This window comes from Schistocerca americana, chromosome 3, assembly GCF_021461395.2.
Source record: "Schistocerca americana isolate TAMUIC-IGC-003095 chromosome 3, iqSchAmer2.1, whole genome shotgun sequence".
NCBI lineage: Eukaryota > Metazoa > Arthropoda > Insecta > Orthoptera > Acrididae > Schistocerca > Schistocerca americana.
This window is the reverse complement of record NC_060121.1, coordinates 571,929,717-571,951,750: the sequence shown is the minus strand read 5'-3', so window position 1 is coordinate 571,951,750 and position 22,034 is coordinate 571,929,717. Positions and strand designations below refer to the sequence as shown.

General features: G+C 38.8%; 1 protein-coding gene across 2 annotated transcripts in view; it reads right to left on the bottom strand.

Annotated features, from left to right (window-relative positions):
- Positions 1 to 3,316, bottom strand: part of LOC124607405 (carboxylesterase 5A-like) — a 104,836-nt gene extending 101,520 nt beyond the window's left edge. For both annotated transcript variants that reach the window (XM_047139729.1, XM_047139730.1), the window contains exon 1: positions 3,160 to 3,316. In XM_047139729.1, the coding sequence (XP_046995685.1) occupies positions 3,160 to 3,225 (66 nt within the window). In that variant the 5' untranslated portion in view covers positions 3,226 to 3,316. The remainder of the gene's footprint in view (positions 1 to 3,159) is intronic.
- Positions 3,317 to 22,034: the final 18,718 nt, after the last annotated feature.

Sequence of the window (22,034 nt, the reverse complement as noted above, 5' to 3'; positions counted from 1 at the left end):
TCTTATAACGCATTACGATAACAGGCAGTTTAGCTGGGGTTAAATGTCGAACCCTCCGTTATCGTTATGACATACAATAAACAGACCATACAATCCCAATGACATTATCTAAAAAACTCAGTATTCATTCTGTGACTTAACAGGGAAGAGTGCTCTCTATGTAGCCAAGACACCCAAATTACGCACTTAATAGAGAACATATTATCTAGGAAAGACAGGAAAATATGACACCAGCGCAATCTCAGGCAGAAAATGTGCAGCTTGAAGTCGAGGATCAATAAATTGACTCAGCATCTATATTTGAAACCTTGGCGATGCGTACCAACATTCAATCATGTTTCCTGAGGAGCCCCACATTCACATTAGAAAATAATGCCGTTTTCAGAAACATAACGAGTCGAATACGATACAGTTGAAGAGTACATACTATATTTAGTTCTTCCGTTTTGTTACCACAAGAAAAAAAAAACGTGACACAAGCCGAGCATTTCAGCAATTCCATTTTATGTTTGTTCTCGTATGTGATTCCCAATAGGCAAACATCATTCTTATCTGGGGCTAGTCTTGTTGATACAGGTCTTTAAAAGAGTGGCGACTAATAACAATTATCTTATTTGGATGGTCTGTCAGCAACAACAATTCATCGAAAGCGGTTGATGATTTACAAGGCTTCTTTTAATTATTGAGATGACAAAATTCAAATGTGGCCATACTTTTCGTGAAGATGATACATGTAAAGATCGTTCTTGAACTTTAACAACAAATGAACCCACGGGGTATGTGGATATTAGGATTTCGAATTATCTAACGTCTTAAGGCATATTAGAAGAATGGATGCGATTCATTTTAAAGGAATAGTTACCTTTAAGTAAGTTGTTGAAAGGTGGTTGCCATATGTTGATCAAAAGCAAATGAAAACCTGAATGTTTGCTCTATGTTGAGAAGTACTCATCGAAATATCACGGTGTAAAAGTGTGTCATATGCTTTTGTGCTGTACTGACATGTGTTAATAGTTCTGGAGGTACAAGATCAACATCAAACGAAGAACACATTTTCTGTAATGACAAACCTTCTGAAACAAGACCGTCCACTACCCATGAAGATGCTTAAAAAATTTAGACGAAACAGGCATTTAAAAATATAAATTCCATTTTTTCAGCAGAACTTAGATAAATAAGTCCATGTTTTCGTGGAGCTTTATGTCCAGTATTTTCTGAAGTTTATACAGTATTTTTCTTATTTTATTACCTTTGAAAGAGTAAAATAACAACCGCCAAAAGCTCAGTTTTTTTCCAAATCAAGCAAACATCAAAATATGAGAGAAGAGATCTGAACCACAAAATACTAATCATCTTGTACGAGGATTGCGTCTTCTGACGAAAAGCCACTGTGAGTGAGTTAAGAGAGGAATTATAGTATGAATTGTTGTAGAGTTTAACTTCCTACACCCTTCGTTACCCAACATAAAAAAAAATTTTGGAGTTGTTATAAAGCCAATGAAGAGGATATTGTGGTTGTCGAGGGATGTAATTTTCCAGAAAGACACTTCGCGACAGGAGTCTACTCACTACAAAGTCTTATATATCTAAAAGATAATTACGTAGACAAATAAGGTACTATAGTCCATACTTTTCTGTACCAATATGCTTTTCAGTGAATCATACTTGCCTCTGCAGGAGCAAAATCCCACAATTATACTCCTGGTCTTAGTGAGGAACACAGATACCTTTACTAAACATTAACGTATATCGTAAACAAATTGTTCATCGTCTTTAGAGGTAAAGAAACAGGAAACACATGCTGCTACTAGTTGTTGCATGTATATATGTTATACGTATCAGACATACCTATTTACATTAATTACAACTGTAGCTGAGAATAGTTAGCGGAGACTGCTCGTTTAATTTTATGTATATCACATTGCATTACTGCATAATATAATAGAACTGTGATATAAAGGACATTCGACAGAGGGCTACCTTGAAATTTAATCCATCAGATAAAAATTTGAGGGATAGTGAGTTAGTGTCAGTAATAAAATAAGCTCAATCACTTTTCCAGATGTTCTGACAAAGTACTTATAACTTCAATAAATTTACCACAAATTTCAGTTTACAGCTTATTAATTACTCTTTTATACGCTTATCCTCGTGTCTAATTTATATAATTTGGGCGTCTTCTGCAACAGTTTTTCTATTACAACAAATAATTTGAGAAGTCTAGCATTTTATAAATTAAAAAACTTTTTATCAACGTAACAAAATTGTCAACCAAACTTTTCCTCCTACTATGCAGGTCTTTTATTGTTAAAAGTGCATAATTTTAATAACTATCCTCGTAAGTTTTCTGCTCCTCATACAGACGTTTGTACGTTCCATTCACATTTTAAAACTAAAACAAATATAATATATGCTGTCATACAACACAGTGAAGTCCTGTTATGTCCAGTACTTTAAACAAACAAGTTCTGGCAACTGTTTCGTACTTAATCTAAATATAGCCACATGTCTCGTAGCTATAAGGTGTGAAATGTGATAAAACACCATAACACATCACATACCGCTAAGAACAGATGCAATGTCTAGCAATGTTCAGCATTTTTTTACTTGAAGTGCTATTATGAAGAACGAATCGTGCTCCCCAGTAGTATCAGGAATTTAAATGAGTATTTTCTCGCCTAGTTGGTTTTAACGTTTGAAGTGTGACTCAGAACACAGATTTATTTGCATTTAGTTATCAGCTACTCATGACGCCATCCTTTACGGACGACATAATGAAGTTACTTTTTTATCTCAAAACCAACAAAAATTCCATAAGTCTTATCATAGATTTTTATCTCTACTCAGTCAGAAGCATTCTGCTTTTAACTACTCATACGAACATCCATGCGATTACGAAATTTCGACAGTGTGACATAACATCCGACTTTCGTTATTGAAGCATACAATATGTTGCTTTATTTTCGCTGCAATAGCCATATACTCATTATATTCCCTAAATTATATTTTGCAGCACCTTATTTACTGTTCTAGGAGAGTGATACTACAGCACTAATCAGTGTGAAGTACTTCCATTTCCTCTCACGATAGGGACGTTACTATTGCCTTAAGTTTAGTTTCACCTTTTCCGACCATGAAATTATCGGGTCTAAACCTTACCTTGCCTTTGGCGGCGAACCGAAGAAGAAGGATAATGCCAAGCAAGTTTCTAACGTGCAGCAGCATGGCAATATCTTCTTCAGCTTCGCAGGCAGAACCCAAGATACACTATTTCAATTGTGGCTCATTCGTTAAATGTGCCTCAGCCTGCGCTCATGCCTCGTCTACTGCTGAAATTTCTTGGTAGCCTGTCGTTTATACAGCTGCCGCACAGGTGTTCTTCACGTTCAAAGAGTACCACACAGTCACGAGAACTCAATTCATTATCTCTTGGCTGTGTTCGTTTGATAGTGGCTGAACTAAACTTGTAAACACAGGCGAGGTTTGGACCTCTGATCCAATGTTACTCGGAAAGTGTGTACTTCTTTATTTTCTCATTCATTCAGAAATTTACTTATCTGTTCATCACAGAAATTGTTGTCAGCAATGTGTAAGGCAAATAACCTTCCTTGGATACGAAGCCATTCAGATTATTGATAGCCGGCCACAGTGGCCGAGTGGTTCTAGGTGCTTCAGTCTGGAACCGCGCGACCGCTACGGTCGCAGGTTCGAATCCTGCCTCGGATATGGATGTGTGTGATACCCTTAGGTTAGTTAGGTTTAAGTAGTTCTAAGTTCTAGGGGACTGATGACCTCAGATGTTGAGTCCCATAGTGCTCAGAGCCATTTGAACCATTTAGCCATTCATTATTTATAGATAGTTACCACTTTTCGCCAAATACCAATAACATGTCTAATTAACTTTTCAATTCTTTTTGATAAACTTCCGTGAAAGATAAATGACAGCATTAGCTACAAGGAGTCTGAAAGGGCTGCTCAGATCGTCTCCTCAATCAGTTGTATAGATTAGGAACTGCAGGGGGCCTATTACATCTCCTTGGGGAACGCCGTATGTAATTTCTCTTTTAATCGATGATTTATTTTCATTTGCAAAACACTGACCCTTCTGGCAGAAAATCACTAATCTATTCGCACAGCCGAGACTGTATCCATAAGCACGCTGTTTGCACGCAAGAGGCACCGTGTCTAAAGTCTTCTGGCAGCATGGAATCAAGTAGGGATCGTCCGCCGAGCGAGCTGTTGTATATGATTTGTATGTATGGAACTATTACACTAGTATAATCTGAAAGGAACTTAATTTGTTTACGATCTGGGCCAGAAGACTTCCCTTTATTCTGTGATTTGAGTTGCTACTCTACATCTAGAAAAAGCGCTTCTCAGTTCCTCCTTCTCCTGGTAGCTATGCTTGATTTGAATTCTGGAATATTTACTTCATTTTCTGTGGTGAACTAATTTCGGAAAACAGTGTTCAGAACCTCCGCTTTAGCGGCACTGTCATTGGTAACATTAGCACTACTGTCGATCAGTGGTGCATTGATTGTGTCTTGCGCTGCTGTATCTTACGAACGACCGAGATCTCTTTGGATTGTCCAACATGTTTCGAGCTACATTTTAGTTGTACACACTATTAAAAGCAACTAGCATTGAAGTCCGCGCTTAATTTCTAGTTTCTGTAAAACGTAGTCATACTTTATTCGATGCTTCTGCAACAGTGTATTGACCTGTTCTGTTTATCATGGCAGAGCAGTTCCGTCTCTTGTTAATTTATATGACACAAATCTCTCAGCTGGCGTAGGTACTATTTATTTGACCTTAAGAAACATCTGCTCCAAGTTAGTTTTGGAGGAGTGGGGAATATCTCTTAGAAAGGTGCCAAGGGAATTTTTGTCTCTTTTTAATGTGTATTTTCGTTTGCTTTTGGTGTATTAAATACAAATTTTGTATGTTACGTTATTCAGTCTCGCTACAACTACCTCGTGGTCATTAGTGCCTGTAGCCGTTGTGAGGCTCCCTATTGTCTCAGGATCATTTGTTGCTGAGAGCTCAGGTGTTTTCGCTCCGAGTGGGCTCATGAACCAATTTCTCAAAATAACTTCCAGAAAAATCATTTAGTGCAATTTCGAACGGCGTTTTGTGCGTTTGACCGACTTTAAACATCTATTTTCGCCAACGTATCGAGGGTAGATTGAAGTCACCACTAAGTGGGGCTGTTATTTGAAATGAGACTCAGTTTTTCCTTGAACCGTTCAGCAACATTATCATCTATGTGGAGGGTCGATAAGAGGAATAAATTAGTAAATCTTGTTGGCTGTCAAGTATAACCTTTACCCATATTAATTCAGTCATGTACAGAATCATCAGTATATTCTGTTTCACGGAAACTTTCATGAAGGGGATCAGTCACAAATGTGGAAGGAGGAAACTAAAAGTTAAACAAGACACAACTGTTTCAAACTGCTTCTTGTGAGATTACGACTTAGAATGAGCGAGTGATGGGCGCGACTACAGCGGCTTTTACTTTCAGATTGAGCGTGGACTGAGTGTCAACAACGAATAGGTAGCCGGTCATCCGTAAGTAGGTATGAAATCTCGGTCTTAACGGTCTTGACGTGCTCCAGCTTACTACATTAGACACATGGTGGCAGAGACATTAAAATAACATCCCTTATTAAAGAAATTACTAGTACAGTGGTCTAATCTGTTTGATTTGTTGTCCACTTTGTTACAGGTACATAAAATCAAATACATTACGGAATCACTTCGACACTGATGTTAATAGATACAGTGACAAATAATGTGACAACAGTTAGTTACTCAGGTGCATCTATATTTTTGGTGGCTTCCAAGCGCTACATACCTGTGTACCTACTCGAGAAAGGCAAAAAAGAAAAAAAGAATTAACTATAGAAAATTTATGTTATTCATTGCTTAGATAGTTAGTTAGTTACATGTTCGACAGATCATTTGAAACATTATTTTACAAAAATTATGTGGAACGAGTCACATTACAGGAACACTGATGAACACATCATTATCTAAGTAGGACTCTTGCAGCTACACATAAAGACGAAGTCTTTAATTATTAATTTTCTTGTACTCGCTAGCACTTTTCAAGCAAATATTCGTCAGCGGAATGGAGGAAGTAGTCCAGGAAAAATGATTTTAAGCTTGATTTTAAAAGCTTGCTATGCTACCTGTCAGACTTTTTATGTTATTGTGCAAGTGATCATAGATTTCTGTTGCTGCAGGTTGACTCCTTTCTGAGCCACTGACAGCTTTAAAAATGGACAATAAAGGTCATTTAGTGATGTAGGTATGGACATCACAGTTCTTCTCAAATTGTGATGGATTATTTATAATGAATTTGGCTAGCGAATATATGTATTGCGACGGCGCAGTTAAAATGCACACTCCCTTGAACAGGTATCTACATGAAGTCCGTGGATGGACGCCACACGTTATTTTTCCTTCTCACTGTTGTGCAATCAACATTTTATTTCAGAGTGATGAACCACCCCAGAAGACTGTTCCATAATGTGTTACTAGTGGAAATATGCAAAGTATGTCAGGACGTTGATTCTTTTGTTTCCAAGACTAGCATCTATACGAAGAGCAATAGCAGCTGAACTCGAGAAGCTTAGTAACGTGCTTCCGCCAGTTAAACTTTCCATCAGAATTTATACCCAAAAATTTGCAGCATTCTACGCTATTTACTGGCTGCTGTTCATGTATTTTCCTTTTCTTTGAAAACATTGATGAGCGTCAAATTTCTAGGTATTACTCCATATTTCTTTGGAAAATATCATTTACCATCTCTTCTGTTGCTTAATCTCCAATGGAATTTTTATAACTATATCATTGTGTGGAAAAAACATCAGTTGTGATTGCTGAATATTAAGTGGAAAGTCATTCACATGTATAAAGCATGGGATTGATCCCAAAAACCAGCTCTGCGTAGAGCTAAATCCATGAAATTTCATTTTTTGTACGAGAGTAACACGATCTCCGAAACCAAACAGTTTGAAAAAAACTGGTGGTTTTGTTATTTATAAGGTTTGTACTGTTTGATGAGTGAACGTATAAATAGTATTCTTAGTCTTTCCCCTGTAATGAATATGTGAACAACAGAGTAAAAAGGCAGTTGATAGATTTAATGTTTATGATCAATCAGATAAGAAAACATTGTAGGTTCTACACTAATTATATAAAACGTTATCACCACTTGTGTGTAGGTGTACCTTCAGAACGCAATACAGCAGCGATTCTACGTAACATGGATTCGACAGTTCTGTGTAGGTTTTAGGACGTATGTGGCGCCATATGTCTACGAGCAGGTCAATTCCTGTAAATTACGGACCACTGGTTTGTGGTCACATATCTGGCACTCGATAGCGTCCCGAATGATTTCTATTCGGTTGACGTCGCACGACTTTCGTGATCAAGAAATCAACGGGAATTCACTATCGTGCTCCTCAGAACAGTTCAGTACAATTGTAATCTTGCGAGACGGGTAGTTACCCTTCTGCAGGTGCCATCAACATCGGGAAAGACAACAAACATAAAGGCACGTAGGCGATACGCAATAATGTTCAACTGGTCCTTAACTGTCATTATTTCTTATCCTTATATATCCTTAACTGTCATTATTTCTTCGATTACTAGCACATTCCTAATGGAGGGCCAGGTGAATGACCCCCCACACCCCCGGCATAATTCCGTCCCCATTGCCTTCGTCCCAGACACAATGCATGTTTCGAGCAGCCTTGTCCAGGATAACGTCTCCGGATACGACCGTCGACCTGGTGAACAAGAAACGTGATTCATCCATTTAGGTGAGGCGACTCCATTCGCCCACAACCCAATCTCGCTGATGCCGTGCACACTGCAGTCGTAATTGACGGTGGCAATGGATCAACATAGGATACACATAGGTATCGTCTGTAGTGTTGAACAGCGCGCGGTGGACCCTGTGCACCGAAGCACTTCTGCCTGTTCAAGTACTTTGCTGTTCTAAAAATCTGCTCGTTTACAGGGGTTATATCATAACAAACTGTCCTTTTTCATAGTCGTTTATCTCAGAAGATTTATCCACTTCTGACCCGTATTATTGCTAGAATGATTGTCCATTCGCCACTACTCCATATGTATACGATTTTTACCGAGTCACGTTCCAGTAACGCAACCAGCTGTCATTGAGTTCCGTGATGGGTACGGGTCACAATGTTTTGGTTCATCATCGTACATTCAGTAATTATTTTCCTTCTTTATTTGCGGTTGATTGACGTAGTCTTTCGCATTCTGTTCTTCACAGGGTTATTCCAACAACGTTACAAGGAAGAGCACATCACACTGATGTTCCAGTTGTAGTTTTCGTGCTATTTGAAAAGGTTTTCACCGTGTATAACATCAATCAGCAACACTAAAAAAGACACAGCAAACTTACAACTATTTTATTAGTTGAAAAAGAGTACATTTAAATATGCAGTTTGATGTATAGTTGCGTTTCCTAGAATTTACTACGTAAATTAATCTGAAGAACGTGAACAATTAAAATTGGTGGAAATGATGTCTGTGATTATAAGGTGCACCGTAGCTAGCGGCAATACACGAAAGATTTGGCGCTCGGAGTAGATAAATCAACAAGGTTTTGCGGATGGACGTGATTTCCGAAGTTTTCAGTTTTAAATGTAGGAAAATTCGAATATAATATGGCATGAAATGACGATCTGAGGAGCTATCATAAAAACTTTCCTATCAAGGGAATTAAATAAAAAAGTTCAAATGGCACTGAACACTGTGGGACTTAACATCTATGGTCATCAGTCCCCTAGAACTTAGAACTACTTAAACCTAACTAACCTAAGGACATCACACAACACCCAGTCATCACGAGGCAGAGAAAATCCATGACCCCGCCGGGAATCGAACCCGGGAACCCGGGCGTGGGAAGTGTGAACGCTACCGCACGACCACGAGCGGCGGTCATTTTATAAAACTTCGAACATTTGGAAAAACAGTGGCTCTGAGCTAATTCCGAAGCAATCAACGCTTGGAATTTCAAGTGTATTAACGAAAATGAATTTGTATTTATTTCGAGATTTCTGGCTGAAACTTCCATTAGTTTGGTCAGCGGATATAGTTTCATTATTGCACGCCTCAAGCCTTAGTTTAAATTCTTGTCAGGGGCTACATTGCAGGCACGTAGCGAAAGCTTACAGTACATTGTATTAATTTCTGTGTGACGTTTAAGAATATCCAGCGTAATTAAGTTCCGTTTACACGGACAGACTTATATTTAATGTGTTTGTTCAAATAACCTATACATCGAGTTTATTGGCATTTTTCTGAACATTTTCCGAACGTTTATATCACAATGCTAATTTAAATAAAATTATTAAAGCTACTATCTCTGCCACGAATTCTGATTATTGAGACCTTTTGTAGCTGTGTTTGGTCACCCCTAGACATCTTACCAGCGCATCAAGGACTCACATCCTCCTGACCATGGTAGGTTTGCGCAGCCTCACCTCAGAGACAATAATGTTTAAAGATCGAGTACAAGTTATTGCAATCCGTAGAATATCTTAAATATTACTAAAGTGTTATACTGTATTTGTATTTCGAAATCATAATGGTATGCATTTATCATAAAAGAGACAGGGATAAGCTGTGTATTTTCCATTTGGATCAAAATGCAATTACTTTGAACGAGACTGATTTGAGAAGAGCTGTTTCCATTTGGATTATATAGTTATTGATTGTGCACTAAGTCTGGGTTAATGTTTACGTGAGTACACTGGCTATTGTCTAAGAATAATAGTCATCTGAATGCTGCAGGAACAGGGTCTGCTTTTGAGCTAACTAAGGTGAATATATGAACCTGAGGAAATTCTGAAACTGGTAGATAGTGGTTAAAGAGACTGTTTTCCCTTTTTTCAGCACAAATACAGTTAATTGATGGAGCCAACACAAAAAATCTATGGATTTATTTTATGACAGGATTTTAATACAGATGTCGTTGCTCTTGTAACTCAGTGATTTAGTTACATACACATCGAATGAAATTATGTCGCAAACATGACTGGAAGTAGTTGGCAAGGCTTATCTATAGCTTGTCTGTTATTACAAGTATTTTTTTCTCGACAAAGAGTCGGGAAGAGGCAAAAGAGTAACAACTTCATGCCAGAAATCTAAGCGTTCGCCAAGCTTGTCGTGAGCAACCGAGAAGTTGCAGGTAAGCCGGGCTTGTCTGGTCCTACGGCCCCCCTACTACAGGATCTGCTTCTGGCGTTGGATTTCTGGAAAGTAAATACAGCTTCCGTTATTGTACGGCATCACAGCTACTATGATTTAATGTTCCATTTACTGTTCCCACTTAAGTCATTCACTGCTCAGTTACGTTAGCGATATTGTTCAGTGACATGATTTGATGTAAATGCGAGAAGTATTGGGCCGCCAAAATATTCTTACACGGCACTGCTGAAAAGTACTGCCTGCGCAGTTTTATTCTCAATATCGCTTGGGGTACTACATGTCACGCATCCACAGTCGTCTTCTCCGCTTCGCTGACGTAAGTAGCAACCCTCTGCCGCTAGAGTTCTCCCAATTTTTAGCGTGTAACATGGCGTTGTCTAACGTAGCAATGTCGGAGAGTGAGAAACAGAAAGCTGTAATTGAGTTTATAACAGCAGGAAACGAGCTTCCAACTGAAATCCATGGAATTAAAAAAGCTGTGTTCGGTGAACATTGTATCGTCATTAGTAATGTGGTTTGTTAGTGTTCGTGATGATGCAAACGGTGCTGCAAAATTCAACGTGTGTGACAGAGCTTCATCAGTTTACAAAACTTAAATAACGCAGTCGAGGACTTTGCTTTGATAATGACGAAGCGGTAGAAGCAAATATGAGGTTGTGACTTGTAACGACACAAGTATATTTCAGGTAGTGTAGGAATTGTTCCATTTCATTTCGTAAAAGTTGTTTCGTTAATCACTGTCATAACGTAACACATACGACCAGTAGAAGCGCAGTTGTAAAACCTGTATAAAGCGAGCAGTAAGATGATACAGTGCTGAGGTCGCATATGCCATCTAACGGCAGCAGGGTAAACTAAGGCACCAGGCCACTAAGGTGCTGCCACCAATAAAATGTAATTGTGTTTCGAATGTATAGCTGTAAATAATGCTTTTTTCTATTAATCTCTATGTATTGTTAAGTAGATCTTAGTTTTAAAAGTATTATAAAACTTAATCATCACCATTTCATCCCCATCGACGCACAAGTCACCGAAGTGGCGTCATATCGAAAGACTTGCATCTGGCGAACGGCTACCCGACGGGAGGCCCTAGTCACACGACATTTTTTTATCGTTAATCGGCCTTGGAAGATATGAAATTGTTGCTACACATATTATGATGAGAATTACGATTTGGAAGCCACTGTGTAAAAGCTGCTAAACCAACCATAGGTAGCAAAACTCGTGAAATACGTTGCTCAACACCACACAAGGACTAAAGTATTTATTTCTATGGTGAACTTAAGTAAATTCTGTTTTTCTTAGTGACGCTTTTTCTGTCGACAAAGTCAAACATTCTACAGTGATGGCATCAACAAATTGGTCTCCCATTGTTGAGAAATAAATTTGTAAACATGAAGAACAAAGATGTAATATGGTAATAAAGTTTGTTTTCCTTAAAAAGCTTTACGAGTTTTCACTGCATATTAACGTGGGCTTCCAGCAGGAAGGAAACAGAAAACAGTGTAACTGAAGAGTAAAATGTTATGCCTGTTTTGAGCACACTCTGTAACAGTTTGTAGACACCTCAGGGATCTCTTATGTGCAAGTATTAGTTTTCACTTTGTATAGGGCATGTGACACACAGGCTACTTTACCAAATCTTAATGCTGGTGTAGAATGACATTGTTCTTACCGCGATGCATTGTCTTAACACAGCAGCAGCTTTAGAAGAGCATTTCTCCAGAATGAAGGGCACCTGCAATCGCACAGCCACATTTCAGTAGACGTAAGATCGTTTTCCCCCTAATGAGAGTGATAGAGTATGAGGACGCAGCTTCTTGTAAAATGTTCACTAATGTATAATGAATGCATAAATAATCAGTGAGATTCACTGATATACTATAGCTTCACATCCAAAGTGCGCAACTTTATAAAATAGCGACAAATTAGAAAAGGTAATTTTTACTGTAGTATTTCAAATTTTCTCTAACAAACAAGCATTAAATTAGATTAGATTAAATTAAATTCAGTTTTAGTTCCATAGACCCAAAAAGTGAGATGATTCTCGTGGGTGTGGAACATGTCAGAAAGTATATCGTAAAAACATAAAACATTTGAATGCAATACTTACTACCCTGATCATTTGTCAGGAGTAGTCGAAATAGGTTAACACAATGCAGTAAACTGGAACAGCTAATATTTACAGATTTAACACACTCTCAGAATGAAAAATTTATGCACTATTAGTAAATTTATCATACACAAAATACCTAACCTTGACTGTTGTGACCAAGTGTTGTCAAAACTAAAATCTAACAGATATTTTTACTTAAGCTGGAGTAGAAGGAATTCCCTATCAAAAAGTTTTTCAAACTCTGTTTAAACCATGCTTTGTCTGAAATCACGTTTTTAATGGTTCCTGGCAATTTATTGAAAATGTGTGTTCCTGAATATTGGACCCCTTTTTGGACCAAGGCGTGTGATTCTAGGTCTTTATGTAGATTGTCCTTATTCCTAGTATTGATACTATGTATTGAGCTATTGGTTGGAAACACAGATTTATTACTTCCAACAAATTTCATTATGGAATAAATACACTGATAAGCAGTGGATAGAATAGAAAGTTCCTTGAACGGGTTTCTACAATATGTTCTTGTATTTTCACTACAAATTATTCTTATCACACGCTTTTGCACCCTAAAAACTTTTGCTCACTTTGATGAGTTCTCCCTGAGTATGATCCCATATGACATAATAGAATGAAAGTAAGCAAAGTATGTGAGTTTTTTTATATCTCCTACACCTGACATCATTCTCACGGCACATACAGACTTGCTTAGGGGCTTAAGCAATTCTGTGGTGTGCCCTTCCCAACTGAATTTGTTATCGAATTGTAATCCCAGAAACTTGACACTGTCAACCTCTTCGATCTGCATGTCTCCATATGTTATACTCATGCTGGGAGGAAATCTCTTACAGGTTGTGAACTGCATATAGTGGGATATTCTCAAAGTTTAATGACAGTGAATGAAACCACTTATTAATGTCAATGAAAATTTGATTAGCAGCTATTTCTAAATCTGTACTGCATTAGTAGGGAGCAGTCAGCTTTCGAGAAGACATTGACTGATGCATGTTTGTATAATAAAATAGCAACAAATAGTGAGAACGTTCCATGATTTTTTTTTATGCCAATGAGATTTTCTTTTCAATTTTCAAGGGCAGAGGTTCGAATTTCACACTAAGACCGAACTACAGAATTAGTGGGACATTGCACTTACGGCTTGAGCCGGCATTCATTCCTGATTTCCTACTAGGTGAAGGGTCAAAGTCAACCTTCAAATACCCCACTTGATGTAGACCAACTGGTAAGCTTAAAAATGGCGTAAGATTCAGTTTATATTGATTAGGAAAGTGGGACCAGGTTACATGGTTGGAAGAAGGATCCTTTATTGTATGATTATATGATAGCGGAACAAACACTGGTAGCAGTTACTTCTGTAAAATATCTGGGAGTATGCGTACGGAACGATTTGAAGTGGAATGATCATATAAAATTAATTGTTGGTAAGGCGGGTACCAGGTTGAGATTCATTGGGAGAGTGCTTAGAAAATGTAGTCCATAAACAAAGGAGGTGGCTTACAAAACACTCGTTCGACCTATACTTGAGTATTGCTCATAAGTGTGGGATCCGTACCAGGTCGGATTGACGGAGGAGATAGAAAAGATCCAAAGAAGAGCGGCGCGTTTCGTCACCGGGTTATTTGGTAACCGTGATAGCGTTACGGAGATGTTTAATAAACTCAAGTGGCAGACTCTGCAAGAGAGGCGCTCTGCATCGCGGTGTAGCTTGCTGTCCAGGTTTCGAGAGGGTGCGTTTCTGGATGAGGTATCGAATATATTGCTTCCCCCTACTTATACCTCCCGAGGAGATCACGAATGTAAAATTAGAGAGATTAGAGCGCGCACGGAGGCTTTCAGACAGTCGTTCTTCCCGCGAACCATACGCGACTGGAACAGGAAAGGGAGGTAATGACAGTGGCACGTAAAGTGCCCTCCGCCACACACCGTTGGGTGGCTTGCGGAGTATCAATGTAGATGAAGATGTAGAAGAGATATCTAAGATGGCGGATCCAGTCGAAGACAAAGTATTCATTGTTTTACAGATCTCCATTCTAGGGTAATTGTGTGTCTCCAGACTGGTAAATTATCACTTTTATCGACATTACTTCTTAATCGATTATAATGATTTATTATCCAACAAAAGAGTGTCAAGGAATTCCTCACCATCATCTGTCAGAAAAATAAAATAAAATGCTTACCTCCATCACTATTGGTTGGAAACACAGATTTATTACTTCCAACAAATTTCATTAAGGAATAAATACACTGATAAGCAGTGGATAGAATAGAAAGTTCCTTGAACGGGTTTCTACAATATGTTCTTGTATTTTCACTACAAATTATTCTTATCACACGCTTTTGCACCCTAAAAACTTTTGCTCACTTTGATGAGTTCTCCCTGAGTATGATCCCATATGACATAATAGAATGAAAGTAAGCAAAGTATGTGAGTTTTTTTATATCTCCTACACCTGACATCATTCTCACGGCACATACAGACTTGCTTAAGGGCTTAAGCAATTCTGTGGTGTGCCCTTCCCAACTGAATTTGTTATCGAATTGTAATCCCAGAAACTTGACACTGTCAACCTCTTCGATCTGCATGTCTCCATATGTTATACTCATGCTGGGAGGAAATCTCTTACAGGTTGTGAACTGCATATAGTGGGATATTCTCAAAGTTTAATGACAGTGAATGAAACCACTTATTAATGTCAATGAAAATTTGATTAGCAGCTATTTCTAAATCTGTACTGCATTAGTAGGGAGCAGTCAGCTTTCGAGAAGACATTGACTGATGCATGTTTGTATAATAAAATAGCAACAAATAGTGAGAACGTTCCATGATTTTTTTTTATGCCAATGAGATTTTCTTTTCAATTTTCAAGGGCAGAGGTTCGAATTTCACACTAAGACCGAACTACAGAATTAGTGGGACATTGCACTTACGGCTTGAGCCGGCATTCATTCCTGATTTCCTACTAGGTGAAGGGTCAAAGTCAACCTTCAAATACCCCACTTGATGTAGACCAACTGGTAAGCTTAAAAATGGCGTAAGATTCAGTTTATATTGATTAGGAAAGTGGGACCAGGTTACATGGTTGGAAGAAGGATCCTTTATTGTATGATTATATGATAGCGGAACAAACACTGGTAGCAGTTACTTCTGTAAAATATCTGGGAGTATGCGTACGGAACGATTTGAAGTGGAATGATCATATAAAATTAATTGTTGGTAAGGTGGGTACCAGGTTGAGATTCATTGGGAGAGTGCTTAGAAAATGTAGTCCATAAACAAAGGAGGTGGCTTACAAAACACTCGTTCGACCTATACTTGAGTATTGCTCATAAGTGTGGGATCCGTACCAGGTCGGGTTGACGGAGGAGATAGAAAAGATCCAAAGAAGAGCGGCGCGTTTCGTCACCGGGTTATTTGGTAACCGTGATAGCGTTACGGAGATGTTTAATAAACTCAAGTGGCAGACTCTGCAAGAGAGGCGCTCTGCATCGCGGTGTAGCTTGCTGTCCAGGTTTCGAGAGGGTGCGTTTCTGGATGAGGTATCGAATATATTGCTTCCCCCTACTTATACCTCCCGAGGAGATCACGAATGTAAAATTAGAGAGATTAGAGCGTGCACGGAGGCTTTCAGACAGTCGTTCTTCCCGCGAACCATACGCGACTGGAACAGGAAAGGGAGGTAATGACAGTGGCACGTAAAGTGCCCTCCGCCACACACCGTTGGGTGGCTTGCGGAGTATCAATGTAGATGTAGATGTAGAAGAGATATCTAAGATGGCGGATCCAGTCGAAGACAAAGTATTCATTGTTTTACAGATCTCCATTCTAGGGTAATTGTGTGTCTCCAGACTGGTAAATTATCACTTTTATCGACATTACTTCTTAATCAATTATAATGATTTATTATCCAACAAAAGAGTGTCAAGGAATTCCTCACCATCATCTGTCAGAAAAATAAAATAAAATGCTTACCTCCATCACTACCCTCAACTTCAATCAGACAGTATTTCCACTCATGTTATATCTCTTATCGTATCTGTACTCCTGTCCTACACACACACACACACACACACACACACATATTGTTATGCAGTAGATGTGCCTTTAAGCCGGCTGGAGTGTCCGAGCGGTTCTAGGCGCTACATTCTGGAACCGCGCGACCGCTATGGTCGCTGGTTCGAATCCTGCCTCGGGCATGGATGTGTGTGATGTCCTTAGGTTAGCTAGGTTTAAGTAGTAATAAGTTCTAGGGAACTGATGACCTGAGATGTTAAGTCCCATAGTGCTCAGAGCCATTTGAACCATTTTTTGTGCCTTTAACGTTATATGCAAGGATAGTGTCAGTTTGACTGGTTTTGGGGTTGAAGGCATGGTTGACAAGTAGCAACAAGGAAATACAGTAACAAATTTTGTTCATAGGCAAGAAACCAGAGTTACTGTACTTCCAACCATCTAGTTTCACCTACTTTTCAAGTTCATCTTACAAACTTCCCCACACAAAAGAAACACATCAGAATCAACGTGAGCAGACTTCCCTTTATGAATTTTGGCAAGACAGTGAAGAAGAAAACAAATTACTTAAAAAAAAAAGATTATTAAGTGGTGAATATATATTTACACACGGAAAAAACTAGTTCTTTATTTTTGTTTGGTGTGATTTTAACAACGCCCCATTTAATTTACTTTACAATTTAAACTACATTTTAATCATCTATTTATTTCTCCAGCCAGTAACCGGACAAATACAAGGAACATATGATCTATATTTCCAATACATTGCCAGATTTTTTCCTGTTAACTATTTCTTTTACAGCTTTAAAAAATTAGTCTGTTCCTTCCTGCAATCCTTGTAACATAGCTTTTGGGAGTTTCCCCTCTTATGAGACATATTATACTACTGCTAAATATTTCACTTAATCATGGCTCTACGACAGCATTCTCCTCATCCACGTTCTTAGAGAACCTCCATATACAACTATTAGTTTACACTTTTTGTAAATAAGTTACCATCGAATCTTATTACTCCATCGGTTTCAAACTAATCAGATTGCTGTTATGTTGCCAGGTACACAATGTTAAGTCCACCACATTTAGAGTAACTGTAATTAGCCTTTTAAATACATCTAAATGGGATTGTATCTTTAATTTTTGTTTCCTGTAACATAATAAATCTGCTTTAATTAAAAATCTTTGGCCAGTACTCCAATATAAGGCCACTTACCAATGGTATTTAAAGTAAATACTGGTACTTTACATTCACCAGTTGTATCCAGATTAAGCCATACACTGTATTTAAAGTTTTTGTAAGTGTGGCTTGCACATCTGCAATCGTTTCTTCTTTTTCCTACTGAGATTTTTTGTATGCTAGTTATTTTCGTTTTGTCTCAAGTACAGATAGTGTTGAGGATCAGTGGACAAAGTTCAAAACCATCGTACAATATGCGTTAGATGAGTATGTGCCAAGCAAGATCGTAAGAGATGGAAAAGAGCCACCGTGGTACAACAACCGAGTTAGAAAACTGCTGCGGAAGCAAAGGGAACTTCACAGCAAACATAAACATAGCCAAAGCCTTGCAGACAAACAAAAATTACGGGAAGCGAAATGTAGTGTGAGGAGGGCTATGCGAGAGGCGTTCAATGAATTCGAAAGTAAAGTTCTATGTACTGACTTGGCACAAAATCCTAAGAAATTTTGGTCTTATGTCAAAGCGGTAGGTGGATCAAAACAAAATGTCCAGACACTCTGTGACCAAAATGGTACTGAAACAGAGGATGACAGACTAAAGGCCGAAATACTAAATGTCTTTTTCCAAAGCTGTTTCACAGAGGAAGACTGCACAGTAGTTCCTTCTCTAAATTGTCGCACAGATGACAGAATGGTAGATATCGAAATAGACGACAGAGGGGATAGAGAACAATTAAAATCGCTCAAAAGAGGAAAGGCCTCTGGACCTGATGGGATACCAGTTCGATTTTACACAGAGTACGCGAAGGAACTTGCCCCCCTTTTTGCAGCGGTGTACCGTAGGTGTCTGGAAGAGCGTAGCGTTCCAAAGTATTGGAAAAGGGCACAGGTCATCCTCGTTTTCAAGAAGGGACGTCGAACAGATGTGCAGAACTATAGACCTATATCTCTAACGTCGATCAGTTGTAGAATTTTGGAACACGTATTATGTACGAGTATAATGACTTTTCTGGAGACTAGACATCTACTCTGTAGCAATCAGCATGGGTTTCGAAAAATACGGTCGTGTGAAACCCACCTCGCGCTATTCGTCCACGAGACTCAGAGGGCCATAGACACGGGTTCACACGTAGATGCCGTGTTTCTTGACTTCCGCAAGGCGTTCGATACAGTTCCCCACAGTCGTTTGATGAACAAAGTAAGAGCATGTGGACTATCAGACCAATTGTGTGATTGGATTGAAGAGTCCGTAGATAGCAGAACGCAGCATGTCATTCTCAATGGAGAGAAGTCTTCCGAAGTAAGAGTGATCTCAGGTGTGCCGCAGGGGAGTGTCATAGGACCGTTGCTATTCGAAATATTCATAAGTGACCTTGTTGATGACATCGGAAGTTCACTGAGGCTTTTTGCAGATGATGCTGTGGTGTATCGAGAGGTTGTAACAATGGAAAATTGTACTGAAATGCAGGAGAATCTGCAGCGAATTGATGCAAGTTGCAGGGAATGGCCAATTGAATCTCAATGTAGACAAGTGTAATGTGCTGAGAATACATAGAAAGTTAGATCCCTCACCATTTAGCTACAAAATAGCAGGTCAGCAACTGGAAGCAGTTAATTCCATAAATTATCTGGGAGTACGCATTAGGAGTGATTTAAAATGGAATGATCATATAAAGTTGATCGTCGGTAAGGCAGATGCCAGACTGAGATTCATTGGAAGAATCCTAAGGAAATGCAATCCGAAAACAAAGGAAGTTGGTTACAGTAGGCTTGTTCGCCCACTGCTGGAATACTGCTCAGCAGTGTGGGATCCGTACCAGATAGGGTTGATAGAGGAGATAGAGAAGATCCAACGGAGAGCGGCGCGCTTCGTTACAGGATCATTTAGTAATCGCGAAAGCGTTACGGAGATGATAGATAAACTCCAGTGGAAGACTCTGCAGGAGAGACGCTCAGTAGCTCGGTACAGGCTTTTGTTAAAGTTTGGAGAACATACCTTCACCGAAGAGTCAAGCAGTATATTGCTCTCTCCTACGTATATCTCGTGAAGGGACCATGAAGATAAAATCAGAGATATTAGAGCCCACACAGAAGCATACGGACAATCCTTCTTTCCACGAACAATACGAGACTGGAATAGAAGCGAGAACCGATAGAGGTACTCAAGGTACCCTCCGCCACACACCGTCAGGTGGATTGCGGAGTATGGATGTAGATGTAGATGTAGATGAATATATTCCACTTTTCCTTTTTTCAATTAGATATTTCAATTTTAAATTTTATGTTAATATCAATAACACACTAACTGCACACAAGGGGATAGTTTCTGTAATATGGAATGGGTTATGTTTGTTATATGCAACAGATCTTTTTTCATGGGAATCAGTCTATATTAGATAGTATTGTAGAGAATTACGTTCTGAATTGAGAGAAATATGTTCTCTCCAACCTTAATAAAATTTTTCTTTGTAATACTTAGATCTTCTTTATTGGAGTATATATAACAACCTCTACATGAAACTTCCTGGCAGATTAAAACTGTGTGCCCAACCGAGACTCGAACTCAGGACCTTTGCCTTTCGCGGGCAAGTGCTCTACCAACTGAGCTACCGAAGCACGACTCACGCTCAGTACTCACAGCTTTACTTCTGCCAGTATCTCGTCTCCTAGTGGAACCTCTACATGGGTTACAGAAGATAATTATAATTTTATGCTGCAAATCATAGTTTACTGAAGTTTCTCAGTTTTGGCTCTCTGGAACATTTCATTCCACTCCACTCAATTTTCGGGTGTCGACATTGGCCCAGTAGACAAACAGTAAAACTTTGTTAAATACCACACAGCAGCTACTCTGTAAGTTATTCCTTTGCTGACATGATATAGAAGTAGTTAGCATGGAATACAGTGGAACACATTGTAAATGCTGTTTGTTGACGCTTAATACACTTATGCAGTCTTGCACACAGTCTAACACATGATTTGTTCTGTAAGTGTATATTGTAGCCTTAAGTCATGTTGTTCAGCCATGGGAGACGTTGAAGTTTCTCATAGATGCATATCTGGACATTTGATAATATTGATTAGATGGTTACCAATAACTTCGTCCACTACCATGATTGTTATTTAACGTATATATTTGTAATCTAGCTGTACAGCTGGAGCACACCCCCATTAAACAGTCTACTCAAAACTTATTGTCACCGAATGGGGAGGCGCAATGGTTAGCACACACGACTTGCTTTCAGGAGGATGACGGTCCAGATCTGCATCCTGTCATCCAGGTTTAAGTTTTTTGTGATTTCCCTTAATATCTCAAGGTAAATGCCAGGAGGGTTCCTTTGAAAGGGCACAGCCGATCTGCTTCCCCATCCTTGACACAGTCCGAGGTCGTGCTCTATCTGTAATGGCATCATTGTCGATGCGACATTAAACCCAATCGTCAACATTATCGTTATTTTTAATCATATTGCTCCTTCCTTTATGGTCTCGTCGCACACAGAAGTCATTGTTTGATATTAAGTAGCCACAAATCTCTATTTTGTTAAAAGTTCCATTAAAATCTAGCATTACCGTATATCAAGATACACAATGCAGTACTTTCTTACATGAAGTTGCTACACTAGACATTTTCTCCATTATTGTACCCATTTTAGCGTCAGGCAGTTCCACTTTATATGGAATAGCTACAGGATTTTTAAAGTTGCCCGAAATGGTTACTCATGATTCCCTGCGGAATTCTTCCGAAAGATCTTGCCGTCACATTGTCGTTCCCATGTAGCAGATGTGGTAGCTCCACCTCAACGCCATGTCTCCCAGAGATAAACTTGAAGCATTTACCACGCAGATAGCTGTTAAAATCAACCACACATTTCTTTCCTTAACATTGCCTATTACCTCTTTTCTAATTGTGCTTGAGAGTCCACAGATTCTGACTAACATTATGTTGTCACAGAGGGGTATTGTAATGGACTAAAGTAAATTTAAATTTTTCCTGCTAAAGAGTGTACAACTTCCGCTTCAAATTATGTTGCCAGTGTCAGTATCATGACTGTCCAGGTTTCCCAATAATAACCACATACCAAACCGTCATACCATTGGCCTCATGCTGACGCTTTCCGTTACGACAAACGACTGATCTGTTGCAACTGTCAAACCTTATTCTATAAAAATCCATGGTGGTGCCTTTTAAATATCCTCGTACATGCAATCCAGTCCCTAAATTCAAACAGCTATGCAGATAAAAGATTATGAACTATATTCTGTCTGTCTATAGTTTCAATTATTTTGCTATAAACGAAGTGGATATTGCTGTGTGGACTACAACCAAAAAATATAAGTATTATACCAAGGGATTTATTAAAGCTGGATAAACATGATTTTCTCAATGTAGAGCACTGTTTCTCCACAATACTACCTAATATAGATATTACTGAGTTAGGACAGATTTCTACGAATAATATTGTCACACA